Consider the following 17,381-nt stretch of genomic DNA (forward strand, 5'->3'; position numbering starts at 1 on the left):
CTCTTCCTCAACTCTATTTCAGTTCTAGATTGGCTATCTAACTATAAAAGTTACTCATTAATCTTAGGCACTGGCTAGAGTATAGTTCTGGGATAAGGAACTGAAAATCTTCAAGAAATCTCTCCAGTTTTGTGTGGGTAGGATCTTCAGAGACGTCCTACCTTTTGGAGCAGCTGTTGTTGAAGAAAAGTGGTGAGACAGGCTCTAGGACTACATGTCCCATTAGGAAACTTTACCAGAATTAGACACACCTGCTGGTTTACCAGTTTCTGACTTCCTGCTCAGCTAAAAAGACTTGTTTTGTGAAAAAGCAAAACTCAGCAGCAAACATCTAAAATGAAGAGCCCTCAAACTTTTGAGGAGCAAACGGAATGCATTGTGAATTCTCTACTCGCAGACTTCTTAGGCACCACGTTACAGGTTGCTAACCGGGAGCTACGTGGTGTAGACGTACCAGATTCAGGTAAGGCTCCTGGCCTGAGGTGGTGATTGCAGGCCAATGAAAGAATCTGAGTAAACTTTCTTATTTCCTCTTAAGCTTCAAAAGGCAAACTCTAAGCTTTCACCAATACCTGAAGTCTTCATGGAAGGGAAGGAGATTCTCAGTGAAGGGAGATTTTCTGACTAATGGTGTTGACAGAACATTGAAGATGTTCTTGAGTGAGAATGATGCCAAAATTGCTTAAAGGTCTAGAGAACTTTCTCCAATGCCCCAATTCCTGGGACTTGCCGTCCCTTCAAGCCTTGTGACAAATGTGAATGTGTTCCCTCTGTCTTAGGAGAGGAGTGCTCTTTTGACGTGGCCATCATTGCTGGCCGCCTGCGGATGTTGGGTGATGAGTTCAATGGAGAATTGGAAGCTTCTGCCAAAAATGTCATTGCAGAAACCATTCGGGGACAGGTCAGGTTTTTACTACTTCTTTCTATTGTTTGCTGCTTTTTTCCTACTTCAGGCACGCTTTTCTTACTATTTACAACTGTGACTAGAAATGTTCTGTGAAAGATTGGGGGGCTTACATTCATCCAAGGAGATACAGCAGGAATTCTCCAATTGTCAGTTCTTTAGGAGTTAATAAAAGCTGAAGTGGTATTGAGATGGAAAGCTTTTGGCACAGGCTGATCAACCTTCAGATTTTTTCCATTTGTTTTTCATCAGAGCTGTGCTTAGTGGCATACAGCACATCTATAGCAATTTATCTGTGGAAAAGCACTTTATTCTTTTATGCTCCTGTTTTAATATTTATTTTGCCGGAAATGGGCATCTTTGCCCCCCACTCCCAAGGTCCAGCAATGAAACTATACAAGAAGGATAGGCAGTTGACAAGTCCGATGCAATGAAGGGTAAGTACTTAAAGCAGCCCACTAGGGTTTTCATCAGAATGCTGATTACTGGCAGTAGAACTTCAACTTTGTATTGCATATAAAGACCATAGACAATGTTCTAGATGTTGCTGATTAGTATCAACAATGACAGCTAATATTAACTCATCACTTACCATGTACCAGATAGTATTCTAAGTGATTTACACTTATTATCTCATTGAATCCTTACACCTCCTAATGAAGTATTACAGAAACTATTATCCATAGCACAATCTCTCCTCATCTGCATATAACACTGTGAGAGCAACATCTAACCTCTTTTGTTCGTTGTTATATTCACAAAAGCTAGAATAGTACCTGATATACAATAGGTGCTCAGTAAGTATTTTCTGACTTGATATCCATTTAAGCAGATAAAGAAACTGAGGAATAGGGGAACAGATAATTAGGTTATTCAGAAAGTGCTGAAATTGCGATGTGAACCCAGACTAATTCTAGAACAACACTCTTGACCAGTATGCTTTATTCTTTCTAATGAGTACAGCTTGGGTGGTGTGCCTATTCAGGCAGAGCTAGACTTATTACCCCTAATTGTTTGCACTGAAGATTTCCTAAGTAGCTGATGGCTGAATCTACCTTTTTTTTAATTAAAGCAATTTTTTTGAAACAGCCTGAAACTCATAGAGAAGTTGCATGTATATTATACAAAGAATTTCCCTTTTGAATCATTTAATAGTAAGTAGCCAACATGATGTTCCATCACCCCATAATACTTTTATATTTCCTTTAAAGAAGGACATTCTCTTATATAACTACAATCTTGGGGCTGGCCCAGTGGTATAGTGGTTAAGTTTGCATGCTCCATTTAGGTGGCCTGGGCTTCGCAGGTTTGGATCCTGGGTGTGGACCCAGGACTGCTTGTCAAGCCACGCTGTGGCGGCATCCCACGTAAAATGTAGAAGAAAGCTGGCACAGGTGTTAGCTCAGTGACCGTCTTCTTCAAGCAAAAAGAGGAAGATTGGCAATGGATGTTAGCTCAGGGCCAATCTTCCTCACACACACACACACACACATAAACTACAATCTACCCATCAAAACCAAGAAATTAACACTGATACATTATCATCTCATCCTCAGATCCTATTCAAAAGTTTTTCCAATTGTTTCAGTGATGTCACTTATAGCAAAAAGATCTAGGCCAGAATCAGATATTGCATTTAGTTGTCATGTCACTTTAGTCTCCTTCAATTTGGAATAGTTCCTCAGTCTTTCCTTGATTTTCATGACCTTGACACTTAAAGATTATGAGCCAGTTATTTTGAAGAATGTTCCTTAACTTGGTTTGTTTAATATCTACTCTTGAATAGACTCAGGATATGTACCTTTGGTTGCAATACACAGAAGTGTTGCTGTGTTCTTCTCATTGCATCCTATCAAGGGGCATAGATTTCAATTTGTCCCATTACTGGTGTTAACTTTAATCACTTAAGATGGTATCTGCAAGTCTTCTCCACTGTAAAGTTAATTTTTTCCTTTTTTAATTAAGTGTTTTGTGGGGAGGTACCTTGAAACCATGTAAATATCCCATATCTCATCAAAATTTCAATCTATTCATTTTTTTATATAAACATGGACTCATGAATTCCTACTTTATTCAATGGGTTATAATCCATTACTTTCATTATTTATTTGGGTTCTCAAATTGTCCCAGCTTTGGCCAGTGGGAGTCCTTTCAATCTGGGCTGTGTCTTTTTGGCATATTCCTCTAATTTTCCGAGTACTTCCTCAATTTCTGACAGATTGTCTTGTATTTTCCAAGCACCAGCCTGAAATCACCCATTCTCCAGGAAGCTCTGGTTTCTTTTAATGGAAAACAATATTTGGAAACCAAGATCTAGATACCCTCATGTGGATGCCCTTCTCAGCTTATTTGGGCTGTGACACTCTGCTCTGACCACCATGGACACTCTACACTACGCCTCAGAAGATCTTGCTTGGTCCCACATAATACCTTTGAACCAAATTTTTTCAGGAGGGAAAGAGGAAGAGGAAAAGCTAATCTCTCTTTTTTTTTTTTAAATTTAGAGTTCCCCAGACTTCAGTCATTCAAACAATACCTTCACAACTTGACCAGCTGTACTATCATGTACTTAATATTTTTGTTTCAAATCATTTTGTTTTTCTTCCAATCATTTTGTTCATCCTAAGCAATAATATCTGAAATCATGGATTTGATGGGCTACTTATGTTTCTTTCTAATACCCATTACAATCAAGAACAAAATAATAAAATGAGAGAAGTTTATCCAACTACTCCCTAAGATTACCTCAGAAACAACAAGTGGCACATTTGCCACTCTTTGGGGAACACTTGCTTTATTGGATTCCTGCACCTGCAGCCTCCTGCACTTTTTTAGTGATACTCCACTGATATATCCTGTGTCTCTCCCCAGGCAGGAGCCATACTTCAGGACACAGTAAAATCTCTCAGCCAAACCTGGTGTGCTCAGGATTCTAGTTTAGCTTATGAGAGAGCCTTTCTGGCAGTATCAGTGAAACTTCTGGAATATGTGGCCCACGTGGCCCCTGAAATGGCAAGACAGGTGGCTATCCCCATGACAAATATGATCAATGGGAACAGCGCCGTCCGGGAGTTCATCCAGGGCCAGGGAGGTTGGGTAAGTATGTTGGGGCCCCTGGCTTTACTGGCCATTTGCATTGTTTTTGTACTAACACCTGGGACTTCACTTCATGATTCTTTCTGTAAGTTGGAAACTAAGTAGGAAAACAGGCCTCCCTACTTTGCTGAAAGTGGCAGGATTTTTTTTTTTTTTTGCCATGGAAAAAGGTAGCAGTCAGAAGCTCAGCCTGTGGGTGTTGGACTCCAGAGTCATGCTGCCTAAAATGTTGACTGCTAACTCCGTAAAACTAGTTTCCACTTCCTACACATAATCATTTATAAAGTATATTGGTGATGGAGATCTCATCTCAGCCTGGCTTCACTCTGTTCTCTGGTAAATTTCTGGGTCTTCTTTCCCTAACATCTTTGGTTGTGTTTTGAGGAAATTCAGAATCATCTTACTATTATCTAACAGAAAACAATTAGTGTCATCTGCTGTAGTGATAACTATAGGAGGCATTCTAAGCCCATGTCTTAGTAATCATTAGACCATCTGCTCTTATAGAGCATGCCCCTCCATTTCTAGGATCAGCAGAAGCCTTAGTAAGAGCTGTATTCCTTGGACATATCTGCAGATCGTTCCTCATTTCTTTAGGAAGTTCCTGAAGACCATCGTTTTGACTGTAGGATATTCATTTTCCTTCCTAGGAAAATCTGGAGAGCTGAAGGAGAGGTGGAACTGTTTACCAGCCTGAACACTGCTTCCTCTTTGACTGATCGGGTGATTGATTTCTGGCAGTTAAAACAGACAGAACAACCAAATCAAAAACCACTTTCTTTTGGACAGAACTAAACTTAGCTGAATAATTTATTTTCTACTCATTGTTAAAGTTGGGAGCAGCTCCCAGAGGTCTATTGAGATTTTATACTTTCTGTTTTTATGTGAGTTTTAATGAGGTTCTGTTGAAGCAAAGACGTCCAGACACAAAATAATGACTTGTTAGTAGTGGAATTCCAGGCAACTGGGCAGGCCTTTACTGGAGATATTTTGGAGAAAAGGGAGCATACAGTAAACTATTCCTTCAGATTTAGCCTCGTCCTTTGGTAAAGATCTCGTCTGCTAACTTTGTGGTCTAAAGGATTTCAGGGAGATTTTTGGTTGGAAAATCTTATTTTAAGTTGAGGATTTTCTTTTAAATTCAAAACCTGAATTTCATGTTAATTTCACCTGAGCAGAATTATTTTATGCATTTTCAAGTTGGAAGCAAAAAATAGCAGTTTGTTCATGTGCTCTTCTACCAGAAGGGCCAAAGAAAAATCAAACAGTTACTGCATTTTTACTGCCACAGGATGCAGGAAGTGCTGACCCACATAGACAACAGTAGAGCCCATCCCAGCTTAGATGAAGTGAGCTGCATACCACAGCGTTTTTCAAAGTGTGGTTCGCATACCACTTGTGGACATTATAAATTGCTGATTTCCAGTCTCCATTCCCAGAGATTCTGATTCTGTAGGGGTGACCTGGGGCCCAGGATCAAATCTTTCTAACCAGTTCCACAGGTGATTCTGATGTACGTATACAGAGTTTGAGAACTATCACTTTAGAGCACGGGTTGGAAAATTACAACCCACAGATCAAATCCGGCCTGCTGCTTTTTTGGTGTGATAAAGTTTTATTGGAATGCAGCTACACTTATTTGTTTGCATATTGTCTATGTCTGTTTCAGCACTGCAACAGCAGAGTTGAGTAGTTACAGCAGACACCATACGGCCATAAAGCTGAAGATATTTACTATCTGGACCTTTACAGAAAAAGTTTGCAAACTCTTGCTCTAAAGCTAAATGAACATTTCTCCTTAAATAATTTAAACTCTGTTGCAATCCTGATCATTCCTGCCAAACACAATTGTAGATAGAATAACTGTTTTTTCAGAATTTAGTCTGAGAATGTTAGTTCTTGTATAGTCCACACTTTCTCTAGGACCTTTGGCAAATCAAAGAATGCTGTGACTCCTGAGTGGTCAATAGAAGATATACATTTCCTTGGCCCTACCACAAGTGATTGAAAGTGAAGCATATGGTTCTATAGTCTGCGTATCTCATAATAGTCCTTAGTAATCTCATGCATTAGGAGGCAATCATCAAGTAGAGACTCTTTCATCCATAAGCCCCCAAACCAAACTACTTACCTGATTGTCAAGAAGAAAAGCATTGCTGTATCTATTTTTGAAGAGAGGCATTAGTGGCTTTGGCTAAAGTTTAACAAAGCTAACCACATCCCCTCCCTTCAGCCAGCCAGCCATCTGATTCCCCTAAATGCGTAGAAATAAAGATGTAGTGCTGCAAATGTATTTTGACTTTTTCAAGTTATGCTGTTTCCTCTATTCTTGGATAAATCATAGTAGGTTAATAATACAGAAATGAGATTGCATATTTCTCTTTAGTAGAAATTAGCAAAATTAGCTTTTTTTGCTACAACTTAAGACACTTGATGTATTCCTCTGTGTTTTATGTTACTGTAAACTCAACATACGGTGAGTTTTGTGGTATTTGACCTGTTAGGCAAAATCACTATTTTCACTTTGACTGACATTTATAATGTTCTGTTCATGAAATAAAATTCTTCTGTCTATTCCTTTGAACTAATTCTCATTAAGTGCAATCCAAATTGAATGATATAGAAACAGTGAACAGTGTGGTGGTTGTCAGGGGCAGGGGGTGGGGGTGGGGGAAATAGGTGACTGTGGTCAAAGGGTACAAACTTCCAGTTGTAAGACAAAAAAGTCCTGGGGATGTAATGTATGTTATGGCGACTATAGTTAACAATACTTTATTGTATATTTGAAAGTTGCTACGAGACTAGATTTTTGAGGTTCTCACCATACATACAAAAATTATTTAACTAGTTGTGGTGATAGATATGTTAACTAACCTTATTGTGGTAATCATTTCACAACACATACATGTATCAAATCATTACATTGTACAACTTAAACTTACACAATATTACATATCAATTATATCTCAATAAAGCTGAAAAAATATATCGAATGATAAACGTCAGAGGCGAGCAGCCTCCTCTTTCTCTTTTCTTTTCCCTCTTAGCCATACCAGCTCCCTGTTTCATCCTATATTACCCACAAAACATCAGAATGTGAATCTAGCTCCAAGTATACTGCAGTATCTTGAGACTGAGGATATGATGCCCCTGGAGATTAGACCAAGCACGTGAGTAAAGCAGCTCCTGCCTAGGGTTGTGCTTGTTGCTAGGCCACCCTGTCCTAGGAGAGCTGCAGTGATTGGGCTGCAGGAAGAAGATACTGTAGCTCAGAGATTTGAGCATACATTCAGATTGTCTGATTTTCACAATTTAGTTTCACCATAGACTAATCATGTGACATAGGGTAGGTAATCCAATTCCTTTGTGCCTTAGTTTCTACATCTTAAAATAGAGATAATTTGGTAATTAATTCTCAAGATTGTTATGAGGGATAAATGAAACAATACACCTTGTAAAGGGCTTAGCCCAGTGCCTGCAAATATTTCAAGGACTGCACCATTAACAATTTGGAGCCCCAGTGATTTGGACTTCATGAAGTTCTAGCTTGACATTTTTCTCTCCATTAACTCTGTCTCTCACAAAAGCAAGCCAATCTTATGGCTTTACCTTTCGCCTTGATGTGGGTGATTCCTAAGTCTGACTTATGTCCCTTCTTCCCAAATTCATGTCCACAAACTCTAATCCTTTATTCGTATACATCTTTCTTATCCTCATACTTTCCCAGATTGCCATCCAACTAGCTCAAAATCTCACTCATTTTTCCATTCTCCCTCCCCCCAGTCCTACTCACCTAATTAGTCTTTCTCACTTATTCCTTCCTTTTTGTCCTGATTCTTTCTATGAGAGTTTATTACCATCTGCCTGGACTATTGGTAAAGACTCTCAGTTAGGCTTTCAGTTGATTGTCCTATTCCATGCTTACCCCATTCCAGTCTGTCCTATATACTGCCACCATATTGAACAAAGCTATGGTTTCTTTGCCCATTGTTTTGATAATTTTTAGATATGGTATAATTTATTTTGAAATTTTACATACCACTGAAGGAGATTATGAGACTTTCAAAAAACTTATCAGAAGGGGGCATTTATTATTTTAAAAATCAAGAAAAATTTTCCCAAAGCATTGCTTTGATTGCCATTTCTTAAAATCTTTCAGTAGAACTTTTGAAGGTGACTGGATATGTTCATTATCTTGATTGTGGTGATGGTTGCATAGGTGTACACACATGCCAAAACTTATCAAACAGTACACAGTTTACTGTATGTCAATATTACCTCAATAAAGTTGTTTAAAAAAACCCCCAAAAAACAATAAAAAACCTTCAGCAGTTTTTCATTGCTCATCAAATGAAGTCTGACTTTTCAGCTTGGTGTTCAAATTCCCCCAGGGTCTGGCCCTAACCCTCCTTTCTAGCCTTATCAATCAAGACTCTCCTCTACATAGCCAATGCTCCAGTCAAACTGAGCCACTCACTAAGCTACCTTCCTCCTACTGTTTCCTATGTTTCATATTGCTTTCTCTCATGCTCTATAGACAGCTTCAAAAACCAATTCAAATGGTACTTCCTCCATGAAGGCTATCCAGATAACCCAAATCAAAAGTGATCTCTGCCTTCTCAAAATTTGGTTTGCATCACGTTTATGGTCTTTATCACAAATGGCCTTATAGTTATTCGTGTACTTATCTTTCCTACTAGAATAAAGGATCCTTGTATGAAGACAATTTCTTGTACACTTCTGTAGCACCCCTCTTTCCCATTCTCTTACATGTATATGGACTCATAAATATTCATTAAATGAACGACTCAATACTGAATGAACAGTCAAACAAAAGATGGGACTTCAAGTTTGATTATATTTTGAACAAGATGCCAAGCCTCACAAGGAGTCTTGACTCTCCATTAAAAAAAAAAAGGTAAATTGCATCAACTGAAAATTATCAGCTGAACTTTGCCTCTTGAGGATTGTGTTTCTGAGGCCAAAGGCAGAGTATGATTCTCTGTGTGGTATGTGGAAAGCTGACTATGAAGTTCACAGCAAGTGAACCGAAGAGCTTGAGGAGGTCTCAGAATGCCATAGTGACAAGCAGCAGACTGGAAGAGGGTAGGGGACTTTCCTGCTGTGGATGATGTGAAAACATGAGCAAAGCAAACAAGCTTCACTAGAGGTGTTTCATAAGCCTCTTTTGTGTCCATTTATAAAAGGAGAAACAGGTCTATTCTGGAGATAAAGGAGGTCATTTTTTTCTGGTCACTGCAGCTCTTCGGGCCTGGACTCTGTGCCTCAGTAGCAGCACCATTCCTTTCATAACAATAGCCCTGCTGCTTGGGCAGCAGCATTCAAAGAAGTGCTCTTTGCCAGGTCCCCGAACCTTCCCGTAGGGAAGGCCCATCTGCTCCTGGCATAGGGAAAGTGCCTAGCCAGAGACAAACATAGACTGTGCAGGCAAGAGACCTGGAGTAATTGATGCAGTGAGTACCAAGTCAGAGTGGATCTCTCACCAAAGCCTAACCACATTATAAAGCGTATTTTATCACAGTAGACTTGTTTTACATATGCTCAAGACCATGTTAAGCACTGTGGGTTATACAAATGCATAGAAGACACTATCATCGCCTTTGATAAACTTAAAACTACAGGAGGCATTTTATGTGTTTTCTTTTGAATAAATTCCCACTTTAAATAAATTTATAGGAGACAAGGAACATGTGAAGAAACCAAGAAAACTTCTATAGCTGAATATAAAGATTGATACCGAAAGGATTCAGACTAAGAGAAGGTCATGGTGAGATGGTGTTAGGGGCAGGATTTTTTGAAGAAAAGAGTAACTAGGCTTTATGGCTTTATTTTCATCTTGGTGAAAATTAGGGGGAAAGCTGAGAAAAAACAAGTGGCAATAGAATGAACAAGGTTGTCTATGGGTGATGTGGTTGGATAGGCTGGGTGAGGACACTTGATGGGAAGGGCTTGGTGACAAGCTGAGGAATCTGGACTTGTTCCTGTAGATTATCAGTAAGAACTTTGGTTCCTTAGCATTAAAGAGGAGTTTTAAGAACTTTCATCCAGCCTTGGTTACCAGGAGATTACTAGAATAGAAGATATATAGATAGGAAGATAACTGAGTTTATTGCTGCAGGAATACAGATGTGAAAATGGGAATGGTTAACATGGGAATGGAAAAGACAGGTTGATTCTAAAAGACATTGAGGAAAAAAGACCAATAGGCCTTGGTGGCCAAGTGGATGCCTACAGAGGACTGAGTGTTTCAGAGATAACACATATAGCCCATATCAAATTAATGACCCTGGGATGGAGGGAAAGGTAGGAACAGTGAAACCAAAGCAAAGATTGGTAAGTGGCTTCCTCAGGGTAAAACATGCCTCCTCACAGAGAGAAAAGGGTGTTCTGAGAAACCTGAGGGTCTTTCCTATTGACTAGTTTATCTTGTCCTAATAGTTTCCCCTGACATTCTCTTTGGTTAAAGTTTTTCGTCGTTTAATTCCAGACCTCCATGACACTGATGTTTCCCCTTAAACTGGCACACTCCCCTCTTGTTGGGGCAGGTGACAGTGTGATCGGCTCTCCTCTCTATTATCATTTTCCTTCTGAGCAAAGACCAGAGCCACGTGAGGCAGCAGTAAGATGTTCCTTCCTACTCCTCTTCAGGTGCTTATTCAGTTTTACTTTCCACAAGAACTTACCCTTGATGGTTCTGATAAAGTGTTTATGAGTCTTTTACTGCATGGAATTGTTGTGTTCACTCAGGGTTCATGCCAGACTGGTTTAAATGTTTCATTGTGAATTCTTAAATTCTTAGGTAATGCCAATCTTTGCTGCATGACTTGTTCCCCTCCCCAGCTCTTGATCCTCCCACAAGATACAAATGAGTCAACAGAATCTTCATCAAAAACCATTATGCTTCTATTGCCCTCCACTATCTGTAGAAGGAAGTGCGAAAAATTAAGTAGTAGCTTAGATTTGTTAAAAATAAAACTGAAGCTTCTTGTTTTCTCCTTTAGTTTGTTTTTTGCTTGCTTGAGTGGTCTGCTCAGGAAATGGCCTTTTAGCTAAGTGGGTTTTTGAGGTTTGGTTGTTTCACGATGTTTCTATATCTTTTAGTTTTAGAGTAGAACAGACTCCTAAGAATTGCTGCTTGCTTTTAAAAAAGATCTGCAGTTCTGCTGAGATACTATTTTCAGATCCTCACATTTTGGGTAAATGGACTACGGAGGCATCTAAGCAAGTTTTTCTTTCTTATCTCATGTCTATCTCTATCTTATCCCTCCCTAAGAAGAGAATAAAGTTAGAGACTGTTCTGAAATATGGGCTTGAGAAAAATAGATCTAAATCTTATTTTATTAGGTGTCGTTTTGTGTATTAATTAGTAAAGTTCTAGCTTTGATGGAAGTGAAGACATTCTAAGGGGACAGAGAGATTATGAAATGGTTTCTCTCTTATTTGTCCAAATAGAGAAAATTATTTTTCTTTTAGGGTGATGGATTGCAACTCTGCAAATAAGTAAGTTAGTTTGGAATGTTTTTATTTTTATCAGTAAATATGTCTATATCTTTAGTCCTGAGATGCTTTCTTAACTGGTTAAGGGTGTTTTTCACCGTATTCTGTCTTGTTCACTATTGTTTACCCAGTCCCTAACATAGTGCTTAGCATTTAGTGGGTACTACTAAATTTGTCAAACAAATTAATGGATTTTTGTGTTTTTTTCTAATTTAAAAAATGGTATAATAATTTTAAAAGAAGAACTTTAAAAAGCATCCTTAATCCCAGCATATACACCATCGATTTTTTTTGCATCTTTTAGTCTTCATTTAACTATGTAAATATTTTTACATGGTTTTAGTTATTGAGAACCTGAAATTTTGTGCTTTTAAAAATTTTCCCATATTTTATATGTTTTAAAATAGCCAAATTAAATATTGCATTATTTAAAGCAACAAGAAATTATCCTTTAAAGCCAGATGGGGATAATTTGAGAAATACTATCCTACTCTCAACAAACATTATTGAAGAATTATGGTTCGTTTTAATTTATTATGTGGATTGGGATTGAAATTCTTTATTGGCTTCACATTGCCTATAAGCGAGATACGTTAATGACCTTTCCTTTCCTGTTATAAGGCTCAATAAGGTGGATGCAGCCTAATAGCGTTCAGAATCATGATTTCCTAAAGGGAGTTTGAATAATGTTGCAAAACAGAAAGGATTGCTAATATTTTAAATAGAGGAAGTTCTAACACCACATTTCCCAGCTTTCTTCAGGATATTTCAGACTAATTTTATTAACATATTATTTATTGAACTTCTGTCCTCACACAGAGATGACATGCTGATTTTTGTTTGTTCTCACTCTCAGTGAGACACGTTCGGGGAGTTTGTGCCCACTGAGGAGAGAATTTATGCAAGCTGAGACTTGGGAGCTTTTTCTAGAACAGCCTGCTTGTCAGACAGGGCCAAAATGCCACAGGTACAGCGTGGCTTCCTGAAACAATGGCCTTTTCCAAGGCATTGGTTGCAAAGTAGAAATGTCTCAAGAAATAGTTCTCCAGGATTTCTGCCCTGAAAGTTATACTGTTGCCAGCAAGGTGGTTGATTTTACTCTTTTTCCGTTCCTTCATTTTTTACTAGCATTACATAAGGGGACATTGTGCCAACTTCCTGATCAGGTTCTCCTCACAGGGAGGCCACTGTGCTCCTGGAACCCATATAGACCAATACTCTCAGTCTTTATATCCAGAACCCAACTGAAGCTCAAAAAGTCCTGGAGGGTCGGGGAGGTCCTGAAATTAACAATACTTCCCTTAATGGAGGTCAGCACTTCCTCAGCACTGAGGGAGACAAGGACTGTCAGAAGCAGCTGACATTGTTTCATCCGAAAGAGAGTTTGAGGTCTATGTGGCAAACTTAAAAGTTCTGAATAAAAATGCCTTCTTTGATGAACAGAAGTTTGCCACTGCTCACACTGACAAGAAACTTTTGAGAGAACAGTAGAGGTAGAAGATGTCTTACTCCAAACAGTGTCTGTCTCCCTTTCTGGGGCTAACTGAACTTTGCAGTTTATTTGGGACATGACGAAACAGAAGGTGTCAACGGGGCCTTTGTGCTCACTGGGGAAACGGGGAGAGGCAGCACTCACAAATGAGACCTGTAATTACTTCCTTTTCTCTAGGAAGCAAGAAAAGAGGTGACACTTGACATTGGGAGAGGGGAGCAGTCTCAGAGCTAAGCAGACCACATGTTATGTTCTGGTTAGCCTCTTGTTTGTTAAAAACTTGAATTGTAACCAGGCTCCTTCCTTAAGAAGGAAGGCACTAGGGCCCTGGAGTCAGTTGATGGCTTTGTTGTGTGACCACAGAGGCTGGTTACGTACTAATTTCCTCTAGGGCTTGTGATGAAGTCAGTAAACCACAGCCTTCAACATGCTCTGTTCAGGCGGCAGCAGTTGCTTCTCAGTGGTGTCTCGGCCATGACACACATTTGACATGCCCTCCCTTAACCCACTCATAGACTGTCTCTCTTGCCCTGCAGCATGGACCAAAGAGAAATTCTGCAGAAGTTCCTGGATGAGGCCCAAAACAAGAAAAGTAACAAAGAGGAGTTTGCCAATGAATTTCTGGTGAGTCCTACGTGTAACAATCTCAGGGTAGTTACCTAGACGATTTAACTGACTATGATGGTCCAACGCTCCTAGACCAAATTGCTCTTGGGATAAAGTGAATATTAGACCTTGCAGAAGGAGAAGCGGGGAAGGCAACCTAAAAGTTTGATTTTTCTGAGTGGTTTGTGTGTATCTTAGAAAGTCTCTCCAAAATACTGTTCTCAGTATTTTGTTTGCTGGTTCTTAGAGTTTGACTAGGAATCTTACAGAAGACATATATAATTCCAGGTGTGTAAATACTAGTATTGATTGAACCTTGGGGTTCTCAGGTATTTGAGTTGTGGTTTATGCTTCAAATGACTAATTTTAATTAATATTAAGAGGAAAGAGACTAAGATTAACTTTTCCTAAAACATTATGTTTCTAGCCTCCCCATGGGATTCCATTTGGTGCCAATGGCTCTTGAAAAGCACCAAAACTATCTACCAAATTTCTTTATTTTTTCTTTCCTTTTTTTCCCTATGGAAAAAAACAGAACATGTTTTTACAATATCAGGGTTTTCTTAGCCTTCTTTTGCTTGGAGAGGTAGAAAGGCTAGGATGGGGAGTAGAGACAAGTGAGGGACATGGAGAGAAACCTAAGTATAAGGTAGCCTAGGGTCAACTAGATTTGATTACCCAGAGGAACCCTGAATCTCCTCTGAGGGAACTGTGCTTATTGATGCTTGGCAGCTGGGTAGGCCTCATTCATCCTATAACCTAGCACCTCAGATGACATTGGATATCTGATAGTACCTATTATGTATTTGGGAATACGTTCACCTGGTGTTTCAGAGCTGTAAGAACTTTAAACCTTATCTCCTCATCTATGAAGAGGGAAAAATAAGGGAAGTAAAGTACAAAACCTGAAATTAAATGATGATTCTGTCATCAACCAAATTATCAACTATTTGACATGTTCCTTAATCTCCCCATGTCTGTTTTCTAACTTCTAACATGGGGACAACATTTCACGTCCTGCCTATCCTCGCAGGATTGTTTTGATAATTAAATATCAATATTAATAGTAATTAAATGTGGTCATTCATTCAGTAATATTTATTGAGCACCACTATGTACAAAGTTCAGTTCTAGGCATTGAGGATACAGTGGTGAACAAAACAAAAACCTTTGCCCTCATGGAGCTAACATTCTGGTACCAGATAGTAGATGTGAAAACACTCTATAAAGCCTCAAGTGATTAGATATTATGATTGAGTGATTATATATTATGATAGAAACCCCTATGCCCGCTCATATTGGTTAATATCATGGTGTCATAAAAAATGTGCTCTCATTGCCACTGGCTGGGCAGTCTGAGTCTCTCTGAGTAGAGTTACCATGGAGGGAGGCAAGGGGAATATCCTGGCCTATGTGCCTGTTCAGACATGTGCCTGCCCCTGGAGTACAACTCCTGAGCCAAATTCACCCAACACATGGAGGTAGAAAGTGACCTGAAGGGGTAGGGCCAGCCTCTGTTTTATTTTGGTTCTGTTTTTTAAAATAATGTAGACAACATCTCTAATACTTTACCTTTTATTAGCTCAGTCATTATAATCTCTCACCAAATTATGGCAGCCACATAACCTCCTGTTTCTCTGCCTCTGGCTTTGCCCCACCTTCAATCAATTTTCCGTTCAACACCCAAGTGATCTTTTAATAATACAAATCTGGTCATTTTTTCCCTGCTTAAAAACTTTTTACAGTTTGTATTTTTTTCAGCTGTTCAAAATTGTGAAATATAATACACATTTAGAAAAGTACATAAAATATCGTAAGTATAAAGCAATCACCACCCAGGTCAAGGAATAGAACACTGATGGACCCCAGAAGACCTCTATATATTCCTCCCCTGTAGGTCCCTCAGCCCCATTCCCACCACCCCGCCTCATCACCCGCCCCTCCACCGTCCTACCCTGCCCAAGGAATAATCACTATCCTGACTTTTATATTAATCATTTCCTTACTTTTCTAGCTCCTGATTTTAAGGACCTTGTTTTTGGGTGGTGATTAAGTGGAACCTCACTGTTCACTGACTCATGTCCTCCAGTGGAAAAACAGAGTCTTGCTCTCAGCCCCATCTAAAGGTTCAGCTGAGAAACCAGAGAGAGAGTGGCTTTGGGGGTATTGGGGAGGAGTGAACAGGGCTAGGTTGCTTGCTTGGACAAGGTAAATACTGCCATTAAATTGGAGGGCTTTCCACCTGGTCATGTCCCACATCCCACCTAAGCTTTTTAATATATTCTCCCAGGATTTAATGTTTCTGAGGTTTGAGGACTGATTCTGTGACACTGAGCCACCGCTAGCCTAAATGGGGGTGGCTTTGTGGGAATTACTGAAAGTTGTCTCTACTTCCAGGTAGACACTCTGCACCCTGCCCCCTATCCATGACTTAGATTTCAGTTCCAACTTCCTCCTTGGCCAGGTTTCTTTGTGCAGAGCACACAGCCCTGCTATGACAGCTAAAGCCAATATTGTGCTGCTTAGGTCTTTTCCCTGTGCCAAGACTAAATTCAATAACTTTTCTATAGCTAGAACTGCTGCTACCAACTTCAAAAGGTTTTCATGCATTCATTCAAATATTTATTGCTTAGAATGTGCAAAGTATTGCGCTAGAGGCTGGCAATGCAATGCAATGCTCTATGCTTTGGTGGAGATTATCTTCTAAGACATTAGAGGATGTTTTAGAGAGGCAGACATTAAACAACTAATTACTCTATTAAATGATTATAATCGCAATAGTCTTGGTGGGGTGTCAAGGAAGCATCACATTCATTATCTTATATACTATTCAATTAAAAAAACCCTATGAGGTAGTTATGATCTCTGACTTACAGGTGAGGAAACTGAGGCTCTGAGAGGCAAAGTAGTTGGCCTAAGCTCACCCAACTTTTCAGCCATAGACATGAAATTTAACCCAGATCTGTGCTTTCAGAGCCTGTGAAATTAAGCTTTATGTAATAGTGTCTTGCTATAACACTGAGTCCCTTAAAGGGTCTAGACTGAGGGTAAGTCCCTAGTTAGTATAGTTTCTATATAGCAGAAACAACAGTATGCAACCACACTATTAAAAATTTCTTTTTTAAAAAAAATTTGTTTTAAAGATTGGCACCTGAACTAACAACTGTTGCCACTCTTCCTTTTTTTTTTTCTTATTTTTCTCCCCAAATCCCCCCTGGTACATAGTTGCGTATTTTAGTTGTGGGTCCTTGTAGTTGTGGCATGTGGCATGCTGCCTCAGCATGGTCTGATGGGCCATGTCCTCACCCAGGATCCAAACTGGTGAAACCCTGGGCCGCCGAAGTGGAGCGTGCGAACTTAACCACTCGGCCACGGGGCTGGCCCCAAAAATTTCCTAAAGGTACTTTAAAAAAATACCTGTTGTTACTCTTATAAAACTATATTACTGCAAGTTAAAAGAAAATAAATTCACTATCGTACCAACATCCCAACATATGCAATTTTTTTGGTGTGAAAATTCTACTTTTTGTCCATTTATATAATGCCTTTTATATTATTGTGATTATAGCATAGATAGAATTTTTTATTCTCATGTTTTCACTTAACATTATTTCAAAATTATTTACCATGTTAATTAAAATTTATATTTATGGCTTTTGATGCAGCATGGTATAATGAAAGAATAATCATAATGATAGCTAATACTTCTATACCCCTTATAGAAACTTTTCTAAACACTTTTATATATCAACTTATTTAATCCAT

The 17,381-nt window shown here is 39.1% G+C and overlaps 2 protein-coding genes across 13 annotated transcripts in view; both read left to right on the top strand.

Moving 5' to 3' along the window:
* The first annotated feature begins 20 nt into the window (after positions 1–20).
* BCL2L15 (BCL2 like 15) lies at positions 21–6,993 on the top strand. The gene is made up of 4 exons (XM_001499550.5): positions 21–463; positions 780–901; positions 3,776–4,000; positions 4,651–6,993. Exons 1-4 carry the CDS (start codon positions 337–339, stop codon positions 4,666–4,668), a joined length of 492 nt encoding a protein of 163 aa, XP_001499600.1. The 5' UTR covers positions 21–336; the 3' UTR covers positions 4,669–6,993.
* The window catches only part of PTPN22 (protein tyrosine phosphatase non-receptor type 22), a 58,203-nt gene continuing 44,684 nt past the window's right edge, over positions 3,863–17,381 (top strand). For 7 of the 12 annotated variants that reach the window (XR_011439277.1, XR_011439278.1, XM_023642123.2 and 4 more), the window contains exon 1: positions 13,215–13,634. Coding sequence is in view for 8 of the 12 variants with exons in the window: in XM_023642123.2 (XP_023497891.1) it covers positions 13,548–13,634 (87 nt within the window). In the remaining 4 variants the exon portion in view is untranslated. Of the gene's footprint in view, positions 4,001–7,020; positions 7,171–13,214; positions 13,635–17,381 lie in introns of those variants that run through there. The other 5 variants (XR_002808358.2, XR_011439275.1, XM_014740059.3 and 2 more) reach the window with 4 other exon arrangements.

Source organism: Equus caballus, chromosome 5, assembly GCF_041296265.1.
Source record: "Equus caballus isolate H_3958 breed thoroughbred chromosome 5, TB-T2T, whole genome shotgun sequence".
Taxonomy (NCBI): domain Eukaryota; kingdom Metazoa; phylum Chordata; class Mammalia; order Perissodactyla; family Equidae; genus Equus; species Equus caballus.